The sequence below is a fragment of the Ranitomeya imitator genome, chromosome 8 (assembly GCF_032444005.1).
Source record: "Ranitomeya imitator isolate aRanImi1 chromosome 8, aRanImi1.pri, whole genome shotgun sequence".
In the NCBI taxonomy this organism is placed as follows: domain Eukaryota; kingdom Metazoa; phylum Chordata; class Amphibia; order Anura; family Dendrobatidae; genus Ranitomeya; species Ranitomeya imitator.
Genome location: NC_091289.1, coordinates 41,285,850 through 41,312,565, shown reverse-complemented (window position 1 = coordinate 41,312,565; position 26,716 = coordinate 41,285,850). Strand labels below are relative to the sequence as shown.

Sequence of the window (26,716 nt, the reverse complement as noted above, 5' to 3'; positions counted from 1 at the left end):
ATTCAGGGGACTCCTGGTTTTCACCCTTCAAGCTCTATACAGGCACGTAGACATCGGAGAAGGGCAGGGACCCTTTGATTGCGTTTATGGAGTAGTTGCTGAGTGGTAGAGAGAGAAGGATTAAACCTAATATGACAAGGACTAAATCATATCTAAATGTGTAGTCAGGGGAATCTGGGTTAGAGACCAGGAGGTAAAGCAGAATAAGAAGACTGAGAGGAGTCAGGCCGTTCATGGGTCAAACCAGTAAGGTCATCCAAAGTTTAATCTGGAGCGTGGTTAAGTATTCAGCCGAGATAAAAATATAGAGTAAGAATCCAAAAGGGAACCAGAGTATTATCCAAAAATAAATAATAGATGACACTGGTGGCAGGACATCTGTGGTTAGTCTCTTGGCCTTAAGGTACCGTTACACTAAACGATTTACCAACGATCACGACCAGCGATACGACCTGGCCGTGATCGTTGGTAAGTCGTTGTGTGGTCGCTGGGGAGTTGTCACACAGACAGCTCTCTCCAGCGACCAACAATCAGGGGAAAGACTTCGGCATCGTTGAAACTGTCTTCCTTGACTGACTGACTGTCAGCGCCGGCAGTAACAGCGGAGACGTCACCGCTGTGCTCTGCTTTACGGCCGGCACTGACAGTCAGTGCAGGGAAGCTCTCGGCACCAGCGTGTGCATTAGCAGCACTCCTGCCGAAAGCAGTTTTAACCCTGTGGACACCGGGGGACGTGACAGACATCAGAATGTGAGTATGTACTGTTTCTTTTTTTTAACTTTTACAATGGTAACCAGGGTACATATCGGGTTACTAAGCGCGGCCCTGCGCTTAGTAACCCGATATTTACCCTGGTTACAAGTGAACACATCGCTGGATCGGCGTCACACACGCCGATCCAGCGATGACAGCGGGTGATCAGCGACCAAAAAAAGGTCCTGATCATTCCCCAACGACCAACGATCTCCCAGCAGGGGCCTGATCGTTGGTCGCTGTCACACATAACGAGATCGTTAGCGGGATCGTTGCTACGTCACAAAAAGCGTGACATTGCAACGATATCCTTAATGATATCGTTATGTGTGAAGGTACTTTAACGGTCAAGATGGTCTTTCCAATCATCCACCATACTGCATGGGTGACTTTTGTGCCAGTTAGCATTTGTCAGTGGCAATGTCAGGAAAAAAAGACTAAAGCTAAAAGGCAAACACAGGTATACATCACAAAAACCATCTGCCAATGTGTCATACCGCCATTACTGTGTGGCATTGGAATAATTAGCGTAACCTCTTTATGTCTTTGATAATTCCAAATTCTCGCTTTATTAACTTAATTTTCCAATTAAAAATGTTTTGTGACACTTCTCTTTAATCAAACAATTATTCTTATTTTGTTGATTGTCATTTGAAGACCCAAAGCTGCTGGCATTTTGGGTTTGTATTAGGGTGTTGTCAACCAAATAATTGCAGTAAATGGTTTTCCATGAGCACCGTTTTCATCTGCCTTTTCCCGATGTATGTAAAATCCATCACAGTGAGTGCACTATTGTACGGGAAGCGGGGGCAAGACATGGTGGATAGTTATTTTATATACACTCCTATGTGACAGTGAAGACCAAATATTAAACTGCAAACAGATCACGATGCATATTAACTTAATAAAGAAGAGCGCAATATAAAATGTTCAACATAATTACGGTATATTAATTAGAAAAAAAGACTCTGACCCACAAAGCTCAAACTTTTTAGGATCTAGGTATTTGAACCTGAGGAAAGTGGAACAACACAAAACTACTGTAGCCAGTCATTCCCAACAGGGAAGAAAAATCCTAATCAGATACTTTCGATCGGGGACCGTAAAAGGGGTTGTCCACTATAATACAAATTAAACTTAGTAGGACCAGGGTAGAAAAAAAAACAATACTCACTTCCAAAAAAATGCCGCACCTTTGAACTCCGCGCGGTGTTCCATGTCAATCCCCCTTTATCACTATTCATTGGGGGTGGTTATGTGACCCGGCAGCCACCAAGAAACTGTTTGGATGGAATGTAAAGGCTGCAGAAGATCACCAGCTGCTAATTGGCTACGCTGTCATGCACTTCAAAACATAGGTCACAGAAAACCATTTAGTGCAATTATTTGGTTGACAACACGTTAATACAAACCAAAAATGTCAGCAGTTTTGGATCTTCAAATGACAATCAACAAAATAAGAATAATCCCTTGATTAAAGAGAAAGGCCACAAAATATTTTTGAATAAAATCATTACCACCGGTCAGAGAGCAGCAGTTACCACGCTGTCAAATGTCAACGTGAACCCGCAGCTGTGATTGGAGGTAAAAAGTTTATCTCTGATCACTTGTGTAGGCTGATGGGACTACTGCTCCCATCAGCCTACGCCTGCTGCCGCTAATAACAGTGAGAGCAGGAGCTGCTGACAGGAGTATTCCTCAAATAAATCTGCTCTAAATAAATAATAAATTTAAAAAACGGTGTGGGTTACCCTGTATTTTGATAACCAGCCAGGCAAAACTGACAGCTGCAGGCTGCAACCCTCAGCTGTCAATATTATCAAGGCTGGTTATCAAAAATAGAGGGGTCCCCAAAACGTTTTTTTAAATTATTTAAATAAATAATTAAAAAAAACGGCTGGGAGTCACCCCATTTTTGACACCTAGCCAAGCTAAAGATGCCTCTCCATTACTAAGCCATGGGCTTGATGTCACCAGACAATTCACAGGTGACATCAACACCACAAATATGAACCTCCTTTTCCACAGGGGAATCTAATAGATACGCTTTTTCTGGGCATATGTGGGCTGCTATTTTTAGGCTGGGGAGGCCAATATCCATGGCTCTTTACCAACCTAAGAATACCAGCCCCAAGCTGTCTGCTTTAGCTAAGCTGGTTGTCAAAAATGGGGGGATCGCACATCATTTTTAAAAATTATTTATTTAAATAATTTTAAAAATGGCGTGGGGACCCCTCTATTCTTGATAGCCAGCCTTATAGTAACACGGACTTCCTGGTGAAGTGTGTGTTCGGGGTCCGTGCCTGAACAGTAGGTGTTCGGTACGGACTCCGAACTTTACTTTTCAGGTTCGCCCATCTCTAGTGAACACAAATAGCTCAGTATAACTCATACTTAATGTTCCTTTCAGAAACTAAAAAAATATCCTTATTATTATTATGTTTGTATTCAATATGCCTATAATTAAGCGTCAGCAGTTAAAGAGGACCTTTTTCAGATTGAACTTAACACACAATTTAATAGTGGCTGCAGAGCAGAATAAAATGTGTTTTTTGTTAATTTCACAAACATATTACAATCAAAGTGGCATATAATGAGTGAACTTTTTTAAGTTCAAGTGGGTGTTATTAGTTAGTGTTCACTGCTGGGGCATGTGCTTCTTCTCCCTGCATGAGTTGCCAAATAATAAGCAGACAGCAACATCCTAGAGAGAGAACACGGTGTCCACCATTGCTTAGGTTTCTCAGTGTGTGAGATGTAAGGATATAGAGCTGATCTCCTTGTCTCACCTCCAGCATGATCAGACAAGACTGGGTATGGAGCACAGATGACTCACAGCCTTCAGATAAGGTTGATGTGGGGGAAAGGGCAAGCGCAACTGAGTTTAGCTGTGTCACATTGCAAACCCTTCTATCAGCTTTCTTTCACACAACACTGTCAGCTCTACTATATTTCTCTGCTATACTTCCTCTCGCAATCACTGCCTGCCCAAAGGTGAGAGCTAAATTTAAAAGCTCAGGATGGAAAATGCCATGGATCCCAACCAGTTAAGCTGATGATACACAACACAATGAAATTCACTGTTGTACTCATAGACCATGAATGGAATATAAAAATTGCTCTGACACCTAGCAATGCATGTGTGTTAGTTTTCTTTACCTCTGTCATTCTGTTCAGGAGTCAGAAAGCTCAGGATGAACAACTAGCACTATCTAATCATGCAGGAGGTGAGACGTAAAGTATCCTTAGATGTCATACATTGAGAAACCTAAGGTAATGTTGGGGCTTGTTCTCCCTCTAGAATGTTGTTGCCTGCTTATGATTGGGCAACTCATATAGGGAGAAAAAGTACACGCCCCACCAGTGAAAACTAACTAATAACACCCAGTTGCAACGAAGATGCAAAAGAAAATTTTATTCCACTCTGTAACAACTATCACATCGTGTATCTAGTTCAATGTGAAAAATTTGGTGAAATATCCTCTTTAACTTCCTTCATTTTCTGATTTTTAAAAATTGCTGATTAGAGATTTGACGCCAGAATTGTGGGAAAGTGACCAATGATGGATTGTCTGGAAAGAAGTCTGAAAAGTTTATACTTTTTTCCCAAATGTCGCTAGTTCGTTTTCAACAGTATTGCTGTATATAGTGCAAGTGATCATGGTTCAAGTGTACTAGGGGGTAAAAAAAATAACTAAAAAGTAGAAAGAAAAGTTATGAAAAATATTTAAAAAATTATTAGATGAATTATTAAACAATTAAAGTTTTAACTACAATCCCCCCTTGTTTCCCACTCCAAAAATATAAAAATGGAAAAAAACTAAAAATATTTAGTATAACCCATCTATAAAAGTCCAATATATTAAAATATTTTACATATATGGCAATTGGTGTAAAGGAAAAAAATTCAAAACGCCGGAAATGTCATTTTTCGGTTTCAGCACTTCCCTCTAAAACTGCAATGAAAGGAGATTAAAACATCATATACAACAAATAAATAGTATTGATATCAACTATATTTCACCTCTCCAAAAGGAAAAATAAGCTCTCTCACAACTCCATCGATGGAAAAATAAAATAGTTATAAAGTTTTGCATTTTTTACGCAATTAAAATTTAAAAAAATGCGCTATAATTTTGGCAATGCCGTAACTGCACTAACAAGGAAAATTATGTTCTCACATCATTTGTATTGCGCAATGAATGCTGTAAAAAAAACAACTAAAATTAAGGGGAGTTATGTTACTTTTCACCAATTCACTGTACATTATATAGTAAAATGACTGGGGTCATTCAAAACTGTAACTCTTTTCGCTATAAAAATGCAAAAAAATAAAAATAAAAAATCTATAAAAATTATACAAAAAAAGAAAACTTAATAATAAGAAGAAAATATTTAAACACACAGATAACAGACAAACTACAAGAATAAATGTTTGTGTTTTCCAAGCTTGTGTAAATATAGAAACAATTAGCGGATTTCAAAAATTCAATTCAAAATATCGCTGAACTGAACATTGGGAGTTGAGCCGATGATGATGCTGGAGTCTGCATGATATACTGACCTCTATTATATAATCTTTTCCATCTTTTCCATGCACAATCTTCACAGCGCAGATATCTAAGCCACCAAAGATTTCTGAACACATGTCCACCCACATCTTATACCTGCAGATAGAAAGCACAGGAGGACAATTATCAATACGTTTGCTCCAAAATTGGTGAAAAGAAATTGTGACACATTCCTCTTGTAACTGCATCATGTGTTACACTATTTATAATTACATTTATACAACCCTAATTCCGAAAAAGTTGGGACAGGGCCATGTCTACCATTGTGTAGCATCCTTTCTTCTTTTTACAACAGTCTAGGAACATCTAGGAGGTGAGGAGGACAATTGCTGGAGTTTGGGGAAAAGAACGTTGTCCTATTCTTGTGTGATGTGCGGGTTCTCGTTGCTCTACAATTGTTGGGTCTTTGCAGGATTTGCCAAATGTTTACTATTGGTGAAAAGTCTGGACTGCAGGATGCCAATTCATCCCCCGAATCCTTTTTCAGTGACATTGTCTTGCTTAAATATACAAGGCCTTCACTGAAATAGACATTGTCTGGATGGAGCGTATGTTGTTCTAAACCTTCTATATAATGCTCAACATTGTGTAAGCTACCCATGTCATAGGCACTAGCGCAACCCCAGCCATCAGAGATGTAGGAACTGTGCGCTGATAAGCTAGATGTTCCTTATCCTCTTGATTCCACAGGACATGCCATTCGTGGTTTCCATAAGGAATTTCGTATTTTGAATCATCTGATCACAGAACAGTTTGCCATTTTGCCTTAGTCTTTTTTAGATGTGCTTTGGTCCAGCATTTCGGGACTGTGGCTTCTACTTTGCTTGATACAGCACTAAATTGCATTTGTGGATTGCATGGCAAAGATTTCTGGAAAGATTCTCAAAATATTCCTGAGCACATGAAGTGACTTGCAAGACTCAATCATGCCTGTTTTAATGCTGGGCTGCCTGAAGGCCCATAGATCACGGGCATCCAATACTGATAGTCGGCCTTGCCCCCCTGTACACTTGGATTTCTCCAGAATCTCTGAATCTTTTGATATTATGTACTGTAGACGGTGAGATATTCAAAGTCTACAATTCTACATTCAGTATCATTTTTCTGAAATTGGTTCCCAATCTTTAGACCCAGTTGTTCATAGATTAGTGAACTTCCGACTGTCTTTGCTTCTGAGAGACTCTGCCTCTCTAACATGCTATTTTTATACACAGTCATGTGACTTAGTTGAAAATTGACTTTCCAGCTGTTTTTCATTAGTAACACTTACTTTTACATTCTTCTGTTAACCCTGTCCCCACTTTTATATTTGTGATGTACTGCGGCCATCAATTTTTAAATGAGTTACTTTTTTTCAAATGAAATGAAAAAATGTCCAACGTTCACCTTCTGATCTGTGATCTCTGTTCTGTTGTGAATAAAATATGGCTGTAAGAGATTTCCAAATCATTGGATTTTTGTTTTTATTACATTTTACACAGCGTCCCAAGTTTTTGGGAATTGGGGTTGTGCATAAAAATGACAAATAAATCTAATATTCTAAATAGGTCATAGCTTTATTAAAAACCATCAACCTAGGTATGTTTAAATTGATTAGCTCCTCGCCCATATAGAACTATAAAATTTTCAGGGGTCAAAACTGCTGACAGATTCCCTTGAAGACAGTGATATACAAAATCATAGTTCATAAGTAAATCTGCCATCTATGTTGGAAATGTCAGTGTTACTCACCTATCCGACATCGCCACTTGCTCTAACATTGCAGACCCAGTGTTGGTCTTCCAATTACCTGATATGGAGGTTCTCCTGGTTAAAAAAAATTAAAAATAAAATATAATTTATAGAAACCAATTTAAATAAACCTATAGCATAAAGCCCCCAATCTGTACACACCATTCATTCTTTGATCGATTGACAACCCCTTCAGGATGACACAAACAGACTCCCATTGTAATTAAGGTCTTTCCCCTCTAGGTCCAGTACCCACTTTTGGTCACATTTTGCAGAATTAACATGTAGTTCTGGTTAGATTAATGGCGGGTCTACACCATCCGACTTGTGGCGGTAAACAACTGTCGAATGGAAGGCTGACTGCACTTTTAATGGGCACAGAACGATCGGTAACAGATCGTTCTGTGCGCATAGACTGTCACTGTTCTCGGCAGCACATCTCCTGTTTACAAAGGGTGATGTGCTGCCAAGAACGATGATGTTTAAGGAAGCTTAGGAATGATTTCACATGAAGAACAAGCCTTCTGCTCGTTCGTCCGGTGATTGGCAGCCTCATTACCCCACACAATTATTGGGAATCGAGCTTTGAGATTTCAGAATCGGCCACAGTAAATGCACCCTTAGGTTGGGGCTACACGGTGGCATGTGTCATGTGACAACAAATCTCCGATAAGTCACAGCAAGGGAGTCATGTGCGAATTGTGACCAACGAGAAAATCCAACCCTTTTGAAAACAATTGCGACTCTCTGTTACTATACGACACTACGGGATATCACAAAATGCCATATCGCAATGTGACACCACGTTCTCAATGTAGGTTGTCGGCTTATCCATCGTCATCTGCTGTAGGTAATGCCTTTTTATTAGTTATGCCCCCTGAAGAGGGAACCCTGCTTCTGTCCAGAGATCAGCTGTTATCTACGGGTGGTGTTAAAATCCTCTACAGCACCACCACAGACGAAATGAAGCATTACACGAAATGAAGCATTACAGTAAGTCCACTGAAATCATTAAGCTGTCGGTATAATGAATGGGCACGTTGGATCCTCCATTGACAGGTGTTCTTCATTCCTGCAAATTAATGGAGGTTGTGAATGAGGGGCTCACCTTAAATAATATTAAAGGGGTATTCTGGCAGGAATCAATTGTCTCCTATCTACAGAACAGGTGAAAATATCTAGATCACTGGGGTGGTCCGAATACTTTTATCCCTATTAGAATAAAGCATCAATGGGCATATTCGACAGCTGCTCCATTCATTCTCTATGGGGTGCTGTATTTGTCTTTCTCCAGCAGCCCCTTAGAGAATGATTGGAGAAGAAGTCGAGCATTTTAGTGACAATCAGTAGAGTACCAGCAGTAGGACCACCACCGATCTATAACTGGACAGTTTAGAGAATATATTAGAGTGAGCCATGTATTTACACACAAATGATGGGTAGGACATGATCAATCAAATGCTGTGTACTTATCCTACTTCTACAATGATACATAGGACAAATAATCCATATATCCAGCATCATGTACGACATTGGGGGGCTTACATGTATGCTTTGTAGTTATTTCCTATCTTCTGAATCCTGATGTCATACTTAGAATCTACGAAGGGCTCGGTGGTGGCATAGGTCTGCGTTAAGGCCACAACGCTGGCGATATCCTGGAAATCATAGTGGTTCTCTATCTTCACCTGTAGAAGAAAACACCGGTTACAACCTTTATACACAAGGACCAGCAGTAAAAATGCTTTAGAGAAATTAACAAAACTACCAGAAACATTATATGAGATCAAAATGTCCATCAATATTTCCCACCAAAGATTGACATTACAGGTCAACCTGGACCATTGCACACTTGGCCACTGTGTATCTCCGCTTCATTTATTGTCTATGGGATGGGCCGCCTGAAAACATTTACACCACATCCTCTTTTGTACTACTGTACCCAATTTATTATATATTTTAGGAGTTGGAGTAGATCCATTTTATACCGATTCCAACTCCAACTCTGCCTTCACCAAAATGGACACCGACTGACTCCACAGCCCTGGTGGCAAGGCTGCATTTTCTTGCTGAATAAGCCACTATTATTAGAGAGCAATACTGCCATGAAGGGGTTTACCTGGTCTGTACAAAGTTTAGGTAGGTTATGTCTGTCAAAGTAACATTCACATGAATTCCAGGAGCCATAGTTTTCCAGCAGAACATTTCCCTGAGCACCAAACTACTTACATTGGCTTGCCTTCTTCTCAGACAGCATCCTACTGCCATTACTTTCTAATAAATACTCCTTTTTGACAGGGATAGGATTATGCACTATTACCGCTCTACGGCTACACAACCCCAAATGTAACAAGCTTTGATGCTCTGTGGTGTCCGACACCTTTCATATCTATTATACCGCGGATTGTCTTGTCCAGAAATTTGTGCCAAAACAACTTCTGTGTTGGACTGGACCGGGCGGACAAGCCTTAGGCTACTTTCACACTTGCGTTGTTTTCAATACGTCGCAATGCGTCATTTAGGGGAAAAAACGCATCCTGCAAAGTTGTTTGCAGGATGCGTTTTTGCCCCATAGAGTAACATTACCAACGCATTGCGACGTATTGACACACGTCGCAACCGTCGTGCGACGGTTGCGCCGTGTTGTGGCGGACCACCGGGAGCAAAAAACGTTAAATGTAACGTTTTTTGCTGCCGACGGACCGCTTACTCCGACCGCGCATGCACGGCCGGGACTCCGCCCCCACCTCCCCGCACCTCACAATGGGGCAGCGGATGCGCCGGAGAAATGCATCCGCTGCACCCGTTGTGCGGCGCATCAAACGCTAGCGTCGGAATCTCGGCCCGATGCAATGCGACAGGCCGAATCCGACGCTAGTGTGAAAGTAGCCTTAGCTCTCCACGTGCATCAACGAGCCCTAGGCCTGAACCGTGACTCTGTCGCTAGTTCAATTTTTGACCTTGACTTAAAAAATAAAATTTATAGTTACCTTTCCCATTCCAGAATGTGCATGTCCAATCTTCACTACAACTGGAAATGATGGCATTGCAAGCTGAAATACAAGCCAAAAATTACCGTAAATGAAAGTTCTTAAAATAATACGAATGTATACAATTAGAGATGCATATGATGAACATTATAAACACTTGTAATTTCCATCTCTCAATTACAGGGCTCACATTATCCACTGGTATCATAAAAAAAAGCAAAAATCTCCAATAATAATCTATTACTTGTAAATGTATCGCCATCTTAACTTTTATGATGGCATAAAAACAGTGATTTTTTTTTACTAAAAAAATATTATCAAATTCATTATACACTATATATTGAAAAGGCGAATTTGAACCCTCCTAGGTGATCAGCACGTTAATGGAAGAGATTGTAGTGTCCTCCTGACACTTCTGACTGAATCCAAGAGGATCAGCCCTGGATTTAAAAGTCATGAACTACTGTTAAAACCATTTATTAAAAAAAAATTAAAAATCTAGAAAAAAAAAATGTAATGGGTCAGCATGGTGGCGCACATGAGCAAATGAGCTGTAAGAAGTTGGCGTAGGACATTGCACTTGCCGTACACCAGCCCTCCATCTGTGTTCCCTCCCCTGACTCAGACCTCACAGTGACTGAGGTGGTGCATGAGGACCTTCCTCATGAAGTCGCGAGACCAGTTTATCAATCTGTGCACCACCCCCATCGGAGTTGAGTTTTACTGGCCAATTTTCCCCATAAAATTGCATTTAATGAGGAAAATCCACGGATAAAAAATATATGCATTTTTAGTGTGGAAATTCACTAAAAACCGCATGTAATTTGCACCTGACTGTATCAATAAAGTTTAGTCAACTTCAAACACGAGGCAGTATCAAAAACCAAAGCAGCTTTATTTAAAACATGATGGACCAACAAGAGACAAAAATGTAATAAAAACGCATGTAATAAAAAAAAGGTACTGAAATATGCAATCGAAAAAAAAAGCAATTAACCTAATTTAGCTAATAGGTGCAGAAATGCTACAGAAAATCTGCAACAAAAAAACTCACCAACTACTCATCTTAAAGGGTATGTGCACATGTAGGTGGGATGTCTGCGGATTTTTCCGCACCTGTTTTGTAAATCCGCAGGTAAACTGCACTGCGGATTACCTGCGGATTCACTGTGGAATTACCACGGATTTACTGCGGTTTTTTTTGCGGATTCCACCTGCGGATTTACACATGCGGATTCCTATTGAGCAGGTGTAAACCGCTGCAGAATCCGCACAAAGAATTGACATGCTGCGGAATGTATACCGTGGCGTTTCAACGCGTTTTTTTCCGCAGCATGTGCACTGCGGTTTTTATTTTCCATAAGCTTACATGGTACTGTAAACACATGGGAAACCGCTGCGAATCCGCAGCGTCAAAACCGCTGCGTATCTGCGGCAAAATATGCACTGTGTGCACATACCCTTAGGGTAAGTTCACACTGGGCGTTTTTGTTGAGTTTTTTTAATGCTCATTTTCAGCTGCTTTTTACAGTACCAGCAAAGCCTATGAGATTTCAGAAATCTCATGCACACAAATTGTTTTTTTTGTCATCAGTATTTTGTGCTTTGCTGCTTTTTTTGGACATAGAGCATGCCACTTCTTTTTGCAGCGTTTTTCACCTATTGGCTTGAATGGGTGTTGAAAACCCGCTGCAAAAATGCAGGTATCATTATTTGCAGCGTTTTTTCTGAAGAAAAATTATGGACATTAGCATGGACAAAGAGACAAAAACCGCACCAAAAAAAAACGCACCAAAACCGCACCAAAAAAATGCACCAAAACTGCACCAAAAAAACGGCCTTTTTGCCGCAGCTTCTTTCCTGCCAAGAAATCAGGTTTTGCTGCAGAAAAAAAAAGCAGAAAAAACTCCCAGTGTGAACATACCCTTAGGCCAGAGTCACACTACAGCGAGACACGGCCGAGTCTCGGAGGTTATAAACAAGCTCTGGCACCGGCACTCCGGAGCGGAGCGTGCAGCTCCATGTATTGCTGTGCGGCCGCACGCTCCGCTCTGGAGTGCCGGTGCCAGAGCTTGGTTTTAACCTGTGAGACTCGGCCGTATCTTGCTGTGTGTGATCCCGGCCTTACATAGTTAAAGGGGTATTCCCATCTTTAAGATCCTATCCTAACATGTAGTAGGTGTAATAATAATAATACGAGCAAATATTTCCAATTAGAAATGTAGCATAGGTCTCCTGAATATCTATATCACTTACCCCATGTGCAGGGCGTTGCAGTAGCTTAGGTATCCATGGTTACAACCCTCATATAGTGACATTTAGTTGTTAAAGGTTGTAATCATGAATACCAATGCCCTGCACATGGGGTAAGCGACATTGCAACTCCAAAGAACTAGACTACATTTCTAATTGGAGATATTTGCTGATATTTTTATTATTACACCTACTACATATTGGGATATGATCTTGGAGATGGGAATACCAATTTAAGCCCTTCCTGCAAACAGCAGTACAAGTACGGCGCACCGATCGCGCAACCTCACACTGAGCGCCACGGCAATTGGGTGAGGGTGTTAGCTCTGTGAGAGAGCTGACACCCCGTAGCAACGCCCACAATCCGTGCTAGCACCGGTCACGGGCATTTAACCAATCTGATGCCACTGTCAGTTGTGACAGTGGCATAGATGAACTCCATGCGCGCTTCCATCAAGACAACACGATGCGATCGCGTTGTCCTGATGGTTTCCATGGAGACCCTCAGCTGCAAGATGTCCGAGGGGTCCTGAAGGGAAGGTGGCTTGTGAGCGCCTGCTGAGAGCAGACGCTGACATGCATCCTTCTCTACCTGTCAGATGCTGATGTGATACTCTGCAGTGCAGAGTATCAGATCAGCGATCTGATACTGTATAGTGATGTCCCAGGATGGGACAATGTAAAAAAGTTTAAAAAAATATTAAAAAGCGTAAAAAATTTTTTTTTTTTTAAATCCTCCCAAAAAGAAAAAAAAATAAACAAATATTTTTTCCAATAAATACACTTATTTCTGTAAATAAAAAAGCAATAAAAGTAGAAATATTTGCTATCACCGGGTCTGTAACGACCCGCTCTATAAAACTGTCCCACCAGTTAACCCCTTCAGTGAACACCGTAAAAAAATAAAAAACGAGGCAAGAAAAACAATGCTTTATCATCATACTGCCGAATTAAAAGTGCAATAAAATGCGATAAAAAGATGAATGTAAGCAAAAATGCTACCGCTGAAAACGTCATCTTGTCCCGCAAAAAAACATGCTGCTATACGGCTCCATCGTCATAAAAATAAATTATAGCTCTCAGAATAAAGCGATGAAAAAATTATTATTTTTTTTTATAAAATAGTTTTTATTGTGTAAAAGCGCCAAAACATAAAAAAAATATATAAATTGGGTATCGCTGTAATTGTACTGACCCAAAGAATAAAGCAGTCTTACCGATTTTACTACACACAGAACGGTATAAAAAACAAACAAACAAAAAGCAATTCCTTAATTGCAAATAGCGCTATGTCCTTCCCGAGTCACTCCATATGGCTAAGCAGTACTGTACAGCCACATATGGGGTATTTCTACCTTCAGCAGAAATTTTGGGACAAATTTTGGAGCCATTTTTACCTTTTTCCCATTATGAAAATGTAAAATTTGGGGCTAACACAATTTTGGCGGTAACAATGTAAATTATTCTTTCCTCACTGCCAAATGGTATAAAATTCTTTGACACACCTGTGGTGTCAATATAATCACTGCACCCCTAGATGAATTCATTGAGAGGTTTAGTTTGTAAAATGGGGTCACTTATGGGGGATTCTGCTGTTTTGGCACCTCAGGGGCTCTGCCAATGTGACATGGCACCCTCATCCACTGCAGCAAAACCTGCACTGTTATAAGGCGCCTCTTCCCTTCTGAGCTTTGTAGTGTGGCTCAAAAGTAGTTTTCGACCATATATGGGGTATCGGTGAACTCAGGAGTTGGAAGTTGGGGTCCATTTTCTCCTGTTACTCTTGTGAAAATAAACAATTTGGAGCTTAAAAAAGATTTTTGGGGAAAAAATTTGATTTTTTTAAATTTTCATGGCTTAACCTTATAAACTTCTGTGAAGCACCTGTGGGTTCAACACACATCTAGATGCATTCCCTAAGGGGTCTAGTTTCCAAAATGGTGTAATTTGTTGGGGGTTTCCACTCTTAGGCCGGCGTCACACTAGCGAGTTTTACGGACGTATGAGCGCATAAAATACGTCCGTAAAACACGCCTAACAAACGTCCCAATTATTCTCTATGCCCCTGCTCCTATCTGCCGTATTTTACTGATCAGTATTATACGGCTTTCTACGGCCGTACAAAATCGCAGCATGCTGCGTTTGTCACCGTATTGCGCAAAAAAACGCCAATGAAAGTCTATGGAAGCGTGAAAAATACGGATTACACACGGACCAGCAGAAATACGCAGCGGTGTTAGAGAGAAAAGCCGGCAATTCAGTGCGGTGTACAGAAAAATCACACGGACAGCTTACAATAGAATAGGTAGAATAAATGTGGACACATAGAATAGGTATATATATATATATATGTCAGTGAGACACATATGTATATATATTATTACTTCATACAGCGCTAGATAGCTTTAAAGCCGGTAATTCTCCTTCCTAAACCCGACATGATATGAGATATGGTTTACATACAGTAAACAATCTGATATCCCCATTTTTTTTGCATATTCCACACTACTAATGTTAGTAGTGTGTATATGCAAAATTTGGCCGTTCTAGCTATTAAAATAAAGGGTTAAATGGCGGAAAAAATTGGCGTGGGCTCCCGCGCAATTTTCTCTGCCAGAGTAGTAAAGCCAGTGACTGAGGGCAGATATTAATAGCCTGGAGAGGGTCCATGGTTATTGCCCCCCCCCCCCCCTCCCTGGCTAAAAACACCTGCCCCCAGCCACCCAAGAAAAGGCACATCTGGAAGATGCGCCTATTCTGGCACTTGGCCACTCTCTTCCCACTCCCGTGTAGCGGTGGGATATGGGGTAATGAAGGGTTAATGCCACCTTGCTATTGTAAGGTGACATTAAGCCAAATTAATAATGGAGAGGCGTCAATTATGACACCTATCCATTATTAATCCAATACTAGTAAAGGGTTAAAAAAAACACACACATTATTAAAAAATATTTTATTGAAATAAAAACAAAGGTTGTTGTAATAATTTATTCTACGCTCAATCCTTCTGAAGACCCTCGCTCTGTAACAAAGAAAAAATAATAAACCAACAAAATACATACCTTCCGAAGATCTGTAAGGTCCCACGATGTAAATCCATCTGAAGGGGTTAAAACATTTTGCAGCCAGGAGCTCTGCTAATGCAGCGCTGCTCCTGCCTGCAAAACCCCGGAGAATGAAGGTAAAGTAGGTCAATGACCTATATTTACCTTCATTTGCGGTGAGGCGCCCTCTGCTGGTTGTCCTCATATGAACTCGAGCCTGGGAGCTTTCTAGGAAAGTTCCCACGCTCCAGGAACAACCAGCAGAGGGCGCCTCACCGCAAATGAAGGTAAATATAGGTCATTGACCAACCCTTTATTTTAATAGCTAGAACGGCCAAATTTTGCATATACACACTACTAACATTAGTAGTGTGGAATATGCAAAAAAAATGAAGATATGAGATGGTTTACTGTATGTAAACCATGTCTCATATCATGTCGGGTTTTAGGAAGGAGATCGCAAAAGCTGGCAATTGAATTACCGGCTTTAAAGCTATCTAGCGCTGTATGAAGTAATAATATATATACATATATGTATATATATATACAGTATATATGTTTTTTTGTTTTTTTTTACACATGGATCCCTTGTATAGCCGTATGTCGGTTTTGCAAGCCTGAGAGAAAAACACGCAGTACAGATGCCATACGGATTACATACGGAGGATGCCATGCGCAAAAAACGCTGAAACACCCTGCCTACGGAGGAGCTACGGACCACTATTTTGGGGACTTTTCAGCGTATTACGGCCGTAATATTCGGACCGTATTGTCTTACGCTGAGTGTGACGCTGGCCTAACATGAAGTACAATGTGTCGCAAGCAAACAATCTCAGAATCAGTGGGATCGATGCATTGAAGCGTTCTAAAATTATTACCTCAGAAAGTGACACTTGTCAGAATTGTAAAAATGGGCCTGGTCAGGAAGGTGAAAACAGGCTTCTGGGCTGAGGGGTTAATTAGGCAAAAAAAAAAATGTCGATAAAGTCTGGCCTAAGGTCTTTGGTCTGACCCAGAGTAATACCACGGATTATGGTGGTTGCATGACTGTGTGTTTGATTTGTGCTCCCACAATACATCATGCTCATAAACACAAGCGTATTTGTCCCACAGAGTCATAACGTAATGTCCATAGATTTCTATGGATCCTTACTGTCCTTCTGCAGGACTATATCATGGTCTACAGGATGCCGGATTAAGGAGTTCTTCCACCCTACGTCAGTGGGGACTTTGTCTACCTCCGTACAGGACTACTGCGACTGACCAATTATCCCGAAACCCCAGCCATCAAGGGAAAATAAACCACATAGGAAACAAGAGAGACTGACGAGACCGCTCCAAACTAAACAATCACCTAAGGCTACTTTCACACTGGCGTTTTTTGCAATATGTCGCAATGCGTCGTTTATGGGAAAAAACGCATCCTGCAAAGTTGTTTGCAGGATGCGTTTTTGCCCCATAGATTAACATTAGCGACGCATTGCGACGCATTGCCACACGTAGCAACCGTCGTGCGACGGTTGCGCCGTGTTGTGGCGGACCGGCAGGAGCAAAAACGTTAAAGGTAACGTTTTTTGCTGCCGACGGACCGCTTTTTCCGACCGCGCATGCGCGGCCGGAACTCCGCCCCCACCTCCCCGCACCTCACAATGGGGCAGTGGATGCGCCGGAGAAATGCATCCGCTGCACCCATTGTGCGGCGCATCAAACGCTAGCGTCGGAATCTTGGCCCGACGCATTGCGACGGGCAGATTCCGACGCTGGTGTGAAAGTAGCCTAAGTCTTTCCCTGGGGCTAAATTTGTCATCGGGAGTAAAAAGTTTCATTATAACACCTAGGAGTAATAATTTACATCACCCGGCTCTCTCCACAACCTTACAGTAATTCTGCTGCCAGAAACGCATGTACAGATTATTTCTAAGAAAATAAACATAAATTATTTTAAGGTGGCACTTAGTTTTGACGTTTATTGTTAATTAGGAGGTGAAGAAAGTGATGAGCTTGGGTAAAAAAAAAAACCAGAACTAACAATGTCCATCAGAAGTGAAGTGTGTGCGAATGTGAGGATACGATGTGTGATGTATCCTGTAAAACCGGTTGGATTATTTCTGTACAGTGTCCTCTGCCAGTCTGTGTCTATTAACATATCATTATTCTCTGTTTCTTAAAGGAAATATGTTATCAGAAAATAACCTACTTTAACTAAAATGTCTATGTTAAATGCATTTTATTACATTTTTAGTAATGCTTTGTTTTGTTCTTTACACATTGCAATCTGGATTTTAAAAAAAATTAGAAATCTTGCAATTTTCACTTCGACCCTATCTCTCGAATTGAAGCGTTATATGAGCGTGTGCAAAGGTAATTGGGAAGAGGTAAGATGTGACATCGCCTATAGTGAACAGTGGATCTGTCATGATTCCTCTGCTCAGAGTGTCTTGGACAGCTCTGTCATCCTATCCTGTGCTGGGGCGTGCTGAGCTGTCGGTTTACCTATCTGACTGGAAGGTGCAGAGATTTCCACAGGTGCTCCATGTTCTTGGTAATTGCCCTGCTATTTAGGAGAGCTGTCTGGCCTAGATCACTGCCAGTCAAAAGCTTGTGCTCTCTGGTGTGTTTGGCTGTACCCTGTGCGGTAAGTGCTGATCTTCTGCTCCTCACCGTTGGACTGTGTTCATACTACCTGCTTGTCATTGCCCCTTTGCATTTGATATTATGCTGCTGACCTGTAGACCGTGTTCAGACTACCCGTTTGTTATTGCTGATTTGCTTATCTGCTATTTCTCTGGTATTCTGACCCTGTAATTGTGACCTGACTTACGACTTCATAATTTCTCTTGGTTTACTACGTGATCTTCTGGTATTGACCTGGAACGTGTGACTGCGCAGATTCACGGCCTGGCCCTGGGTTACAACTAGCATCACAGGATCCTATTATCACCTTCCTGTCATTGTAATCCTGCCTGTGATGATAATGAGACTGTTGAAGTCTTCTGAAAAGAACAGCAGGCTTGAGTTTAGAAGTTGTTGAGAAAAAAAAAAATTAACAAAAAAATACAATTAACACCAAAATGATTTAAGCAATGGATAACTTCCTAATGATACATTGCCTTTTAAAAAAAGATTTGGAACAAAAAAGTTGAAGTACCTCTACAAGCAGGCTACTCTCTATACTGTGCTCTCCTTGTCAGCCTCTACCTGTGGTCTGGCAGAGACCTTCTCCCCTCTCCCTAAGGCTACTTTCACACTTGCGTCATGCACTGCACGTCGCTATGCGATGATGCGGTGCAGACACAAGCGGTGAAAGCGCCGCACAACCGGGGCAGCGGATGCATTTTTCCAGCGCATCTGCTGCCCCATTGTGAGGTGCGGGGGGCGGAGTTCCGGCTGCGCATGCGTGGTCGGAAATGGTGGACACAGCGCAGCAAAAAAACATTACATGTAACTTTTTTTGCTGCCGGCAGTCCGCACGACTGTTGCGACGTGTGTCAATGCATCGCTAATGTTAGTCTATGGGGAAAAAACGCATCCTGCAGACAACTTTGCAGGATATGTTTTTTTTTTTTTTCCCCTAAAAGACGTATTGAAAATTACGCTAATGTGAAAGTAGCCTTATGTGGACACATGCACACTTGGCCAAGCTTTCATGTATAGGGGTCAGTTTGGCAACATACAGTAGCTGTCAGACAATCAAGGATTCCGGCAAGACATCAATGGTGTATGGGCAATCTGTCATCCTGTATGCTAACAAATGTGCATAAGATAGGATCATATTTATGTTCAAAATGCCACCGCAGCACTGTAATCAATGGAAACCTATAAAACTACTTACAATATCTGGAACAGCTTGCAGGTTTGTTAAAACAGAAGCCACAATGCATGTATGTATGTATATATATGTATATATATATATATATATATATATATCCCAGCAAAGCAACCGTGCATGCCAAATTTATGCTGGTGGCGTCAGAGTGGATTAAAGGACACTAGACTGTAGAACCCATCAAATTCGTTAGTCTTGGCCGACAGTCTAGTGTACATGGGAGCTCCCCCCCCAACAAATGAGATAAGGATCTGGATCTGGCATGTCCTCTCCCCATTGGCAGGGGAGTCTGGTGGGGACTCTTTAGTAGTAGAGTGCACACGTGTGCTTGGCAGGGGAATTGGAGCGATAACTGCTGGATGATTGGCCAAACCATCAAATGTCCAACAGCTAACTACTGTGCACAGGGCCTCTTACAATCCCATCTTAAAGGACACAATTGGACATATAAAATCAAGACTAGTCCAATTTCTTTGACCTCTGAAGCTACTTTAGGATCAATTATCTAAGAACACCAAATTTTCAGAACTGTTTTCTCATGGTATAATTCCAATTTAAGTCAAAATTATAGATTTTACTTGTTGGACATTCTTGGTCAACTAAGGGAATGTCATTCCCCCCTCCTGGGATGTATATGACCTATTAATATGGGCATACAGGTATTAGAAATCTTACACTAGTCCTACCTGTATGCCTCATAATAATGGTCTTGTTGCTGAGAAGTGTTATATTCTGTCTTTATGTTAATGATTTCTTCTAGGCTTCGGGCATGCGGTGGCTGTGGAAAAACTCCATGCCTCCTGTCCTCATTACAATACTACCTCTCCCATCAGTGCCAATTATGGCCCTGGAATTTTACACCTGCACTTCCACAGGAATACATACCTCATCCTCTTCTATGGCTGCTGCATTCATGGATCTTCTGTGCCGGCGACTTCTACTCAAGGGACTTCGGGTGTGCGTACTGATAAGGTGCCCTCCCCACTTCCTCCCTGCATAGTCATTGCTATATGCACATGGTTCCTAGCAATGCCTACGCAGGGAGGAAGTGGGGAGTGAACCTTATGGGTGCGCACACCGGAGGCTACAAAAAACGTGCAGAAGATTCCTGAATGCAGCACCCTCAGAAGGGAGGATGAGGTATGAATTTCTGAGAATGCAGGGCACAAGCGTAGCATTCTGGGGTTGTAACTGACATATATGGGAGGGGGGTAGTATTATGAGGACAGGGAGTCAGGATTTCTATTTTTCTTTTATTTACCACATGCCCTGGAGCCTGGAAGAAATCATTAGTATAAAGACAGAATATAACATTTCTCAGCAACAAGACTATTAACGAGGCATACGGGTAGGACTATTGTAACACTTCTAATTACCTGTATGCCCATATTAATGGGTCATATATGTCCCGGGGGTGACGTATTCCCCAATACTATATCAGTTGTGGGAACCAATCTTCAGATAAATGAATTGTCAACAGAAGTCATCTTCATCTACAGACACTTAGCAATCAGGTAAAGTTGCAATCAAAATGAATGCAAATTGGGTTCTTTAGAAGTTTACAAACTTTTAGCCGTTTGCAACAAACCAAACCAGAACAATATAAATAGCTCAACACAGCTAATGGAACAAGTAATTTCTCGAAATCCAGCACAAGATGCCACTTTTGCTGACCACTGCAAAATCACAATTATTCAACCCCTTGAGTAGAATCTCTCATTAGCCAATTGGGTGTTGTCTCAAGCACCTGATGAAACTAATCAATGACTTCATCAGTTGCATTAGGCGTGCTTGTAATGTATAGCTACATCAAGTATGGTCCAAAAAGATTAGACACTTGCACAAATAAGGAAAAGTATATAAAAATAGAGCAAAGGCATTGAATGATCCTACAGATACAGCTGGAAGCATAGATTGCAAGTTCAGACTTATTGGAGCAGTGATTGCACTAACTGGAGGTGGCAAAGGGAGATTCCACCAGGCAACTGGTCAAAAACCTTCAAGTGACTGCAAGACCTACAGCAGCACCTGGTGGTAGCAAGGTTTTAGATTGCATTGCAAGGCACATACTAAATGCTGAAGGTCTCCATGACTGAACATCAAGATGGACACCTCTAATGACCCAAAAGAGCAAGAAGGTTAAAACCAAGATTCTTCAGGAACATTGCCAGAAGTTCTGGCTATGTATCATGTTTGCAACAGGTCATAACAGCCAAAAGTGCTCTAAGATGCCTGTCATCAAGATGTTGAAATTCTGAGACTGCAGAAGTCAGTAAAAATAGTACTCGAAAGTAAATAATGAAGAAACCTCTTGCTAAGAGTTGGTGCTAACTGAATTGGTTGACCCAGTCCAAGAGCCAAGGTCGGTAATCTCTAAAACCCAAGATCCTTCAACTGAAAGGCGTTGTCTGGTCTAAAATGAAGTCTGCAGTCGTTCTGTGTGACTGTAGACTTTTGACTTCCCCGCCCCCCAGCACACGCACTATGCACTGCAAGGATTCACCGCTGTCTGTGCCGCAGTGTGCATACTCCTGGGCAGAAGCCGTCTAGTGGGCATGGCCTCGATCCATACAAGTGTAATAGACAGTTGTGACCACTACATGGCCTTTTCCCATCTAGACAGACGCACCCACTGGAAGCTTCGCACTTGCTTTATACACTTGTATGGAGAGAGGCCATGCCCACTTGACAGTTTCTGCCCTGGAGTATACATATTGCACACATCACTGCCATTCCAGGCTCGGAAACCGGCTAATCCTTGCAGCACACAGTGCAGTAGTCGCAGGGAGGATTGGAAAGTCTGCAGTCGGTGACTGCAGACTTTTCATTTTGGACCCCTTTAACGGCATCCATGGCTCTTCTGGTTAGCTAGCTTGGTGCGAAGTCATCACTGAAGTATGACGCACACTGGACATCACACCAAGCTGGCTAATCGAAAGAGCCGGTGATGCCAGAAGTTTGGACCTGCTTCTCAGGGCTCCCATCCTGTGGCCTCATGTTACCGTACTGACCATTGGATCAGGTCCTGAGAATCAATATCCTCCAACTTCACCTGACATATAAGTTGTGATGAACATTTTACACTTTCCTTATTGCAAACAGCAGAAAGTTTGTAAAGTATTGCTGATAAAACTCATTTGCAAAGGGGTAGAATAATTTGGATTGACTGTCCACATGCAAGGGTGCTAGGTGCACGGACAGACTAAGGGTCATGTTCACCTCGGTGTAGGACATTGTGCAGGTCGTCAGACTGACAGCAATGAGGCAATGGCAACTTGTCAGTACCAGCAGACAGCCACGCTTGATTTTTGCTCCTGTGATTGGTGTTTTCTTGTGTTTAGAAGGAGGGGCCAGTGTTCTTCATCCATAAATAAGAAGCTTTCATGCCATGGTAATAGGACATCAGATTTGCAAGAGCTTGAAGAAATTTCCACGCTTGTCAGAAGGAAGACATATACGGCTCCTTGAAGCTTCTGAAAAGAATCCCTTTCTTGGCTGGAGGTGCACGTTGTAGACTCGGCATGAATCCTTTCATACACGCGTTGCTCTGTTGCACCCTGTTCTTCTTAACCCTTAAGGAACTGACAGAGGCATGCTCCTGCGCCAACTCTCACCCCCAGCAGCAATTCTGCAGTTCCAAGTTTGGTGAGTCATTTTATGTTTACATCTCTTGTACATGGCATAGAAGACCTTTTTTGGATTCTCTTCTATTTTAAACTTGATCTAAACTTTTCGGGGCTGCATCGGTTGTGATAAATTATGCAAAAATCAATCTGTGGGTAAATTGTATTAAAATGAGTCTGCATATCCCAGGTCGGAAAGCAATTTGCAGCAGAAGGCAACCTTTAATTAAATGTATCCAGCTGCAATGCCACCACTTGCATTTCGAGATATCGGTGCTAAACGTAGGGCACAAATTGCTAAGCTCAGCATTTATCATTTACACTCCGGTGATCACATTTTGGGCATCTGTATTCCTGTGAATATCCACTGTCCATATGTCTTACAAAATGTCCCATTGCGTCTTGTGGCACAGATCAGGTGAAATAAGATTGGTCTTCACTCTTATACCCCTGGGGTCGGACACAGGAGAAAATGTAAAGTCCATTTAATTCATGGAGTCATACTCTGGCTGCTTAGCTCTCATCCCATGCGCGCAGTAGATGTACAACATGCCTCTCCGAAGAACCTCACAATTAGCATCTCTATAGTGCAGACGGCACTTGGTGCATACAGATTAACGGCTCCAAAAAGACGCCAAGAGAATATCTTTGTGGGCCAGACTCCTAGCACGAAAGATCATTACTTACACTGACTTTTTTTTGGGTTTGTTTTCTGGATCTGTTCTTGATACAATGGCTGCCTGGATATAAGTAAGTGGAAACGCATGATGTGCTTTGTATACTAATATGGATATCTGTAAAATGTTAGTACTTATGTTATGTGAGAGACATTCTTATTTTCTGTGTTAAATCTCAAATTAAGGGCTTCCCAAGAGCATAGATATCAGACAAGTGATATGATTTTTGGCGGATAGCGCTCGGACCAATGTTACTCAATGGTGTAGTGCCGATGGACTATATGGAGAAAGGGATGATGATGCCTCCACACTACACCTACATGATATAATATGGTATTAAATTCTAAATCTATAGGATTTAAAATGGAGTTTGCAGCTAAAACATCTCCCATTCTTCTGGGAAAATTGGAATGTGGGAATATTTTCTGATTTGTGGGGATAGATACTGATGGTGGATGAAAGGTCCTGGCATGTAATCTCCATTCTAGTTCATCCCAAAGGTGATGGATGGGTTTAAGATTTGTGCTCTGCATGACCAGTCATGTTCTTCCACCCCAAACCATGTCTTTATGGATCTTACTTTGTGCACTGGACAGTCAAGGGGAACAGAGGAGGACCCTTTTCAAACTGTTCCAACAAAGTTGGGAGCTACAGTTGTCCAAAATGTCTTGCATGCTGAAGCGTTAAGATTTCTCTTCACTGGAGCTTAGGGGTAGTGATGAGCGAATATACTCCTTACATGAGATTTCCCAAGCATGCTCGGGTGTCCGAGTATTTTTTAGTGCTCGGAGATTTCGTTTTTTTGCTGCAGCTGAAAGATTTACAGGTACTAGCCAACTTGATTACATGTGGGGATTCCCTAGCAACCAGGCAACCTCCACATGTACTTATGCTGGCTAAAAGCTGTAAATGTAAATCATTCAGCTGAGGTGATGACTAAATGTCTGAGCACTAAAAAATACTCGGACACCCAAGCGTGCTCAGGAAATCACGAGTAACGAGTATATTCGCTCATCACTACTTAAAGGCCTAGACTAGCCTCTAAAAAAAAAAAACAAAAAAAAAAAAAAAAACAACTTTACAGTTGCACAAAGTAAAGTTTTCCTGGCAGTTGCCAAACCCAGGTTTGTCCATTAGATGCCTGATAGAAAAGTATGATACGTCAATGCACAGAGCACTGCTTTACACCACACTACGTATATACCGTAAAACTTTGAATTACGGCTGCATGCATCTGCTCATCCATAGAAACCCATGCCATGACTATCCTAGTGCAGTTTTTGTCTTGATAACTCCAGAGGTTTCGATTTTGCAGTGTTGGAGAAAGCAGAGCGTTGGTGACTTTTATGCATCTAGATTTCCAAAGAGACCAAAGTGTTCAAAAATAAAAAATTAAGGAATAATGCTTGATAAATACCAATTTTTACAAAATGACCAGAAAGTCCTAATTTTGGGCTATTTTACTAGGGGAAACTGGGTAAGACACCACCCAGCAATGTCAAAGACTGGATGCAAAACCTGGCCATATTGGCAAGCACATTATTGTTAAAGGGGGTTCTCGATTTTCAGAAAAAAAATTAATGGGCACAGGTTGATATATGCTTCAATAACAAAATAGGTGTCATTGCCTGTTGAAGCCACTATAGCACCCCCTCTCAACTCCACAGCAATGGGACTGAGCCTGCTCTGCAGCACATCTTTTCGGACAAGCTGTCAAACTGCCAGTGAGCGATTAGAGCCATTGCTCAGTACAGTGCCGATGACTCTAACCGCTGTCTGGATCGCCACTGAGTGAGTGGCACCCGCAACATCAGTTAATTTCATTCCAGTAGCTTTCAGTAACTACACTATAACCCCTATATCTATAGGTAAATATCATTTTTGCACAGAAGTTAATTTCGTTAATGCTTTTTATTACTTTAAAGCATTACTCATCTTTTCCCTGTAACTTTTTTTTTTTTTTACCTTAAAACAGCCCATTAAAACCAGACTAAGCAGGGTTGACCAAAAAATCTCAATTTCAGTGGACCTACAAAGACAGTCCATTAACTTTAAAGAGCACATGCAACACCCTTCTCCTGCGGAGGCACTGCAGCAGAATGGAACATTCGCAACTGTGTTCTAGTGACACTATAGTACTATACTGATATTATTCAACTTTGTGAAAGTGTCTGTGCTAACGTTAATTGTGCCACCATGCTGTACTGCTTGATGGCCTCCACCAAACTCCTAACATAACACTTTGCAACAAGAGAAAATATATACATAAATCAAGAGGTTTCCTTGGCTCCTGCTGAACAAAGCATGTTTGTTCTACTGTACTTTCTCTCAGGGGTCGTCTTGCTACAATATTGTGGAGCCCCAGTCACCAACGAGCTGTGTAAGTCCTGTGAAAAGGCTGGGATTTCATCTTACTTCTCCTACAAGGAGTAAGCGGAGAAATTAAGTCTGGGCCAAGCACTTTCCTCGCCACTCTTGTGTGGGTGATTAGTGGTGACATTTTGTCTTCTCCTTGTCAGCGCTCTTTTGTATTGTCAGGATGATTCCTTTACAACACGCAGAGCTACAAAACAGATCCAGCTACCCAGCAAAAAGCCTTAAGAATCTTTTCAGGACAGGAGAAGGGAAGCCGGGTGAGATGAGCGATGTTGGCGCGGTCACTAAGTGGCAGCAGAGCAATTAAAAAGTGTTCAGTAACTGAACATAAATCACAGATCTAATATGATTTGCCGGACCACCAGTTTCTGAGGAATCAAAAGGATATGAGTACTTATAAAGGGGCTGCCCAGGCACCAAAAGGACATGTGCACACTTTTTCAGGTTGTTTCAAAGTTCAATCCACCTGAGAAAATGCTTAAAAAGTATGCAAAAACATGAGCATAATGCACAGCAACGTCAAGACAACATTGTTCTACACATGTTCTGTCTTATGAAAGTGGTTAAAAGTAGTAGTGTGTTCATTCTTCGGGTGGCTTAATTTGCCTGAAAATCCAGGGCAAAGATGCAGGTGGTGGGGGGAAAAACTAAAAAAAAGCCAAAGTAGATACTTCTAGAAGACGACTGCCAGCATGTTCCTGAAGCATTGTCCCCTTGGAAAACTCAGTGGTCTGCCATAGACTTAGACACCTTGCGCACATACCCAAAGTGTTTTCAATTTTGTTGACATGGACACTACTAAAGTCTCCATTCATATTACACTGAAATCATCCAAACTCCATAATATTGGGTCTTGAGTAGATGAATGAACC

The 26,716-nt window shown here is 41.5% G+C and overlaps 2 protein-coding genes across 2 annotated transcripts in view; one reads left to right on the top strand and one right to left on the bottom strand.

The window, feature by feature from the left end:
- Positions 1–26,716, bottom strand: part of SYN2 (synapsin II) — a 309,739-nt gene that overhangs the window by 82,678 nt on the left and 200,345 nt on the right. Inside the window, exons 6-9 of the mRNA XM_069736779.1 lie at positions 10,046–10,108; positions 8,601–8,743; positions 7,056–7,130; positions 5,318–5,420 (exon numbers count right to left, since the gene is read on the bottom strand). Of these exons, the coding sequence (XP_069592880.1) occupies positions 5,318–5,420; positions 7,056–7,130; positions 8,601–8,743; positions 10,046–10,108 (384 nt within the window). The remainder of the gene's footprint in view (positions 1–5,317; positions 5,421–7,055; positions 7,131–8,600; positions 8,744–10,045; positions 10,109–26,716) is intronic.
- Positions 22,543–26,716, top strand: part of TIMP4 (TIMP metallopeptidase inhibitor 4) — a 28,554-nt gene continuing 24,380 nt past the window's right edge. Inside the window, exon 1 of the mRNA XM_069736778.1 lies at positions 22,543–22,813. Coding sequence (XP_069592879.1) covers positions 22,690–22,813 — 124 coding nt within the window. The 5' untranslated portion in view covers positions 22,543–22,689. The remainder of the gene's footprint in view (positions 22,814–26,716) is intronic.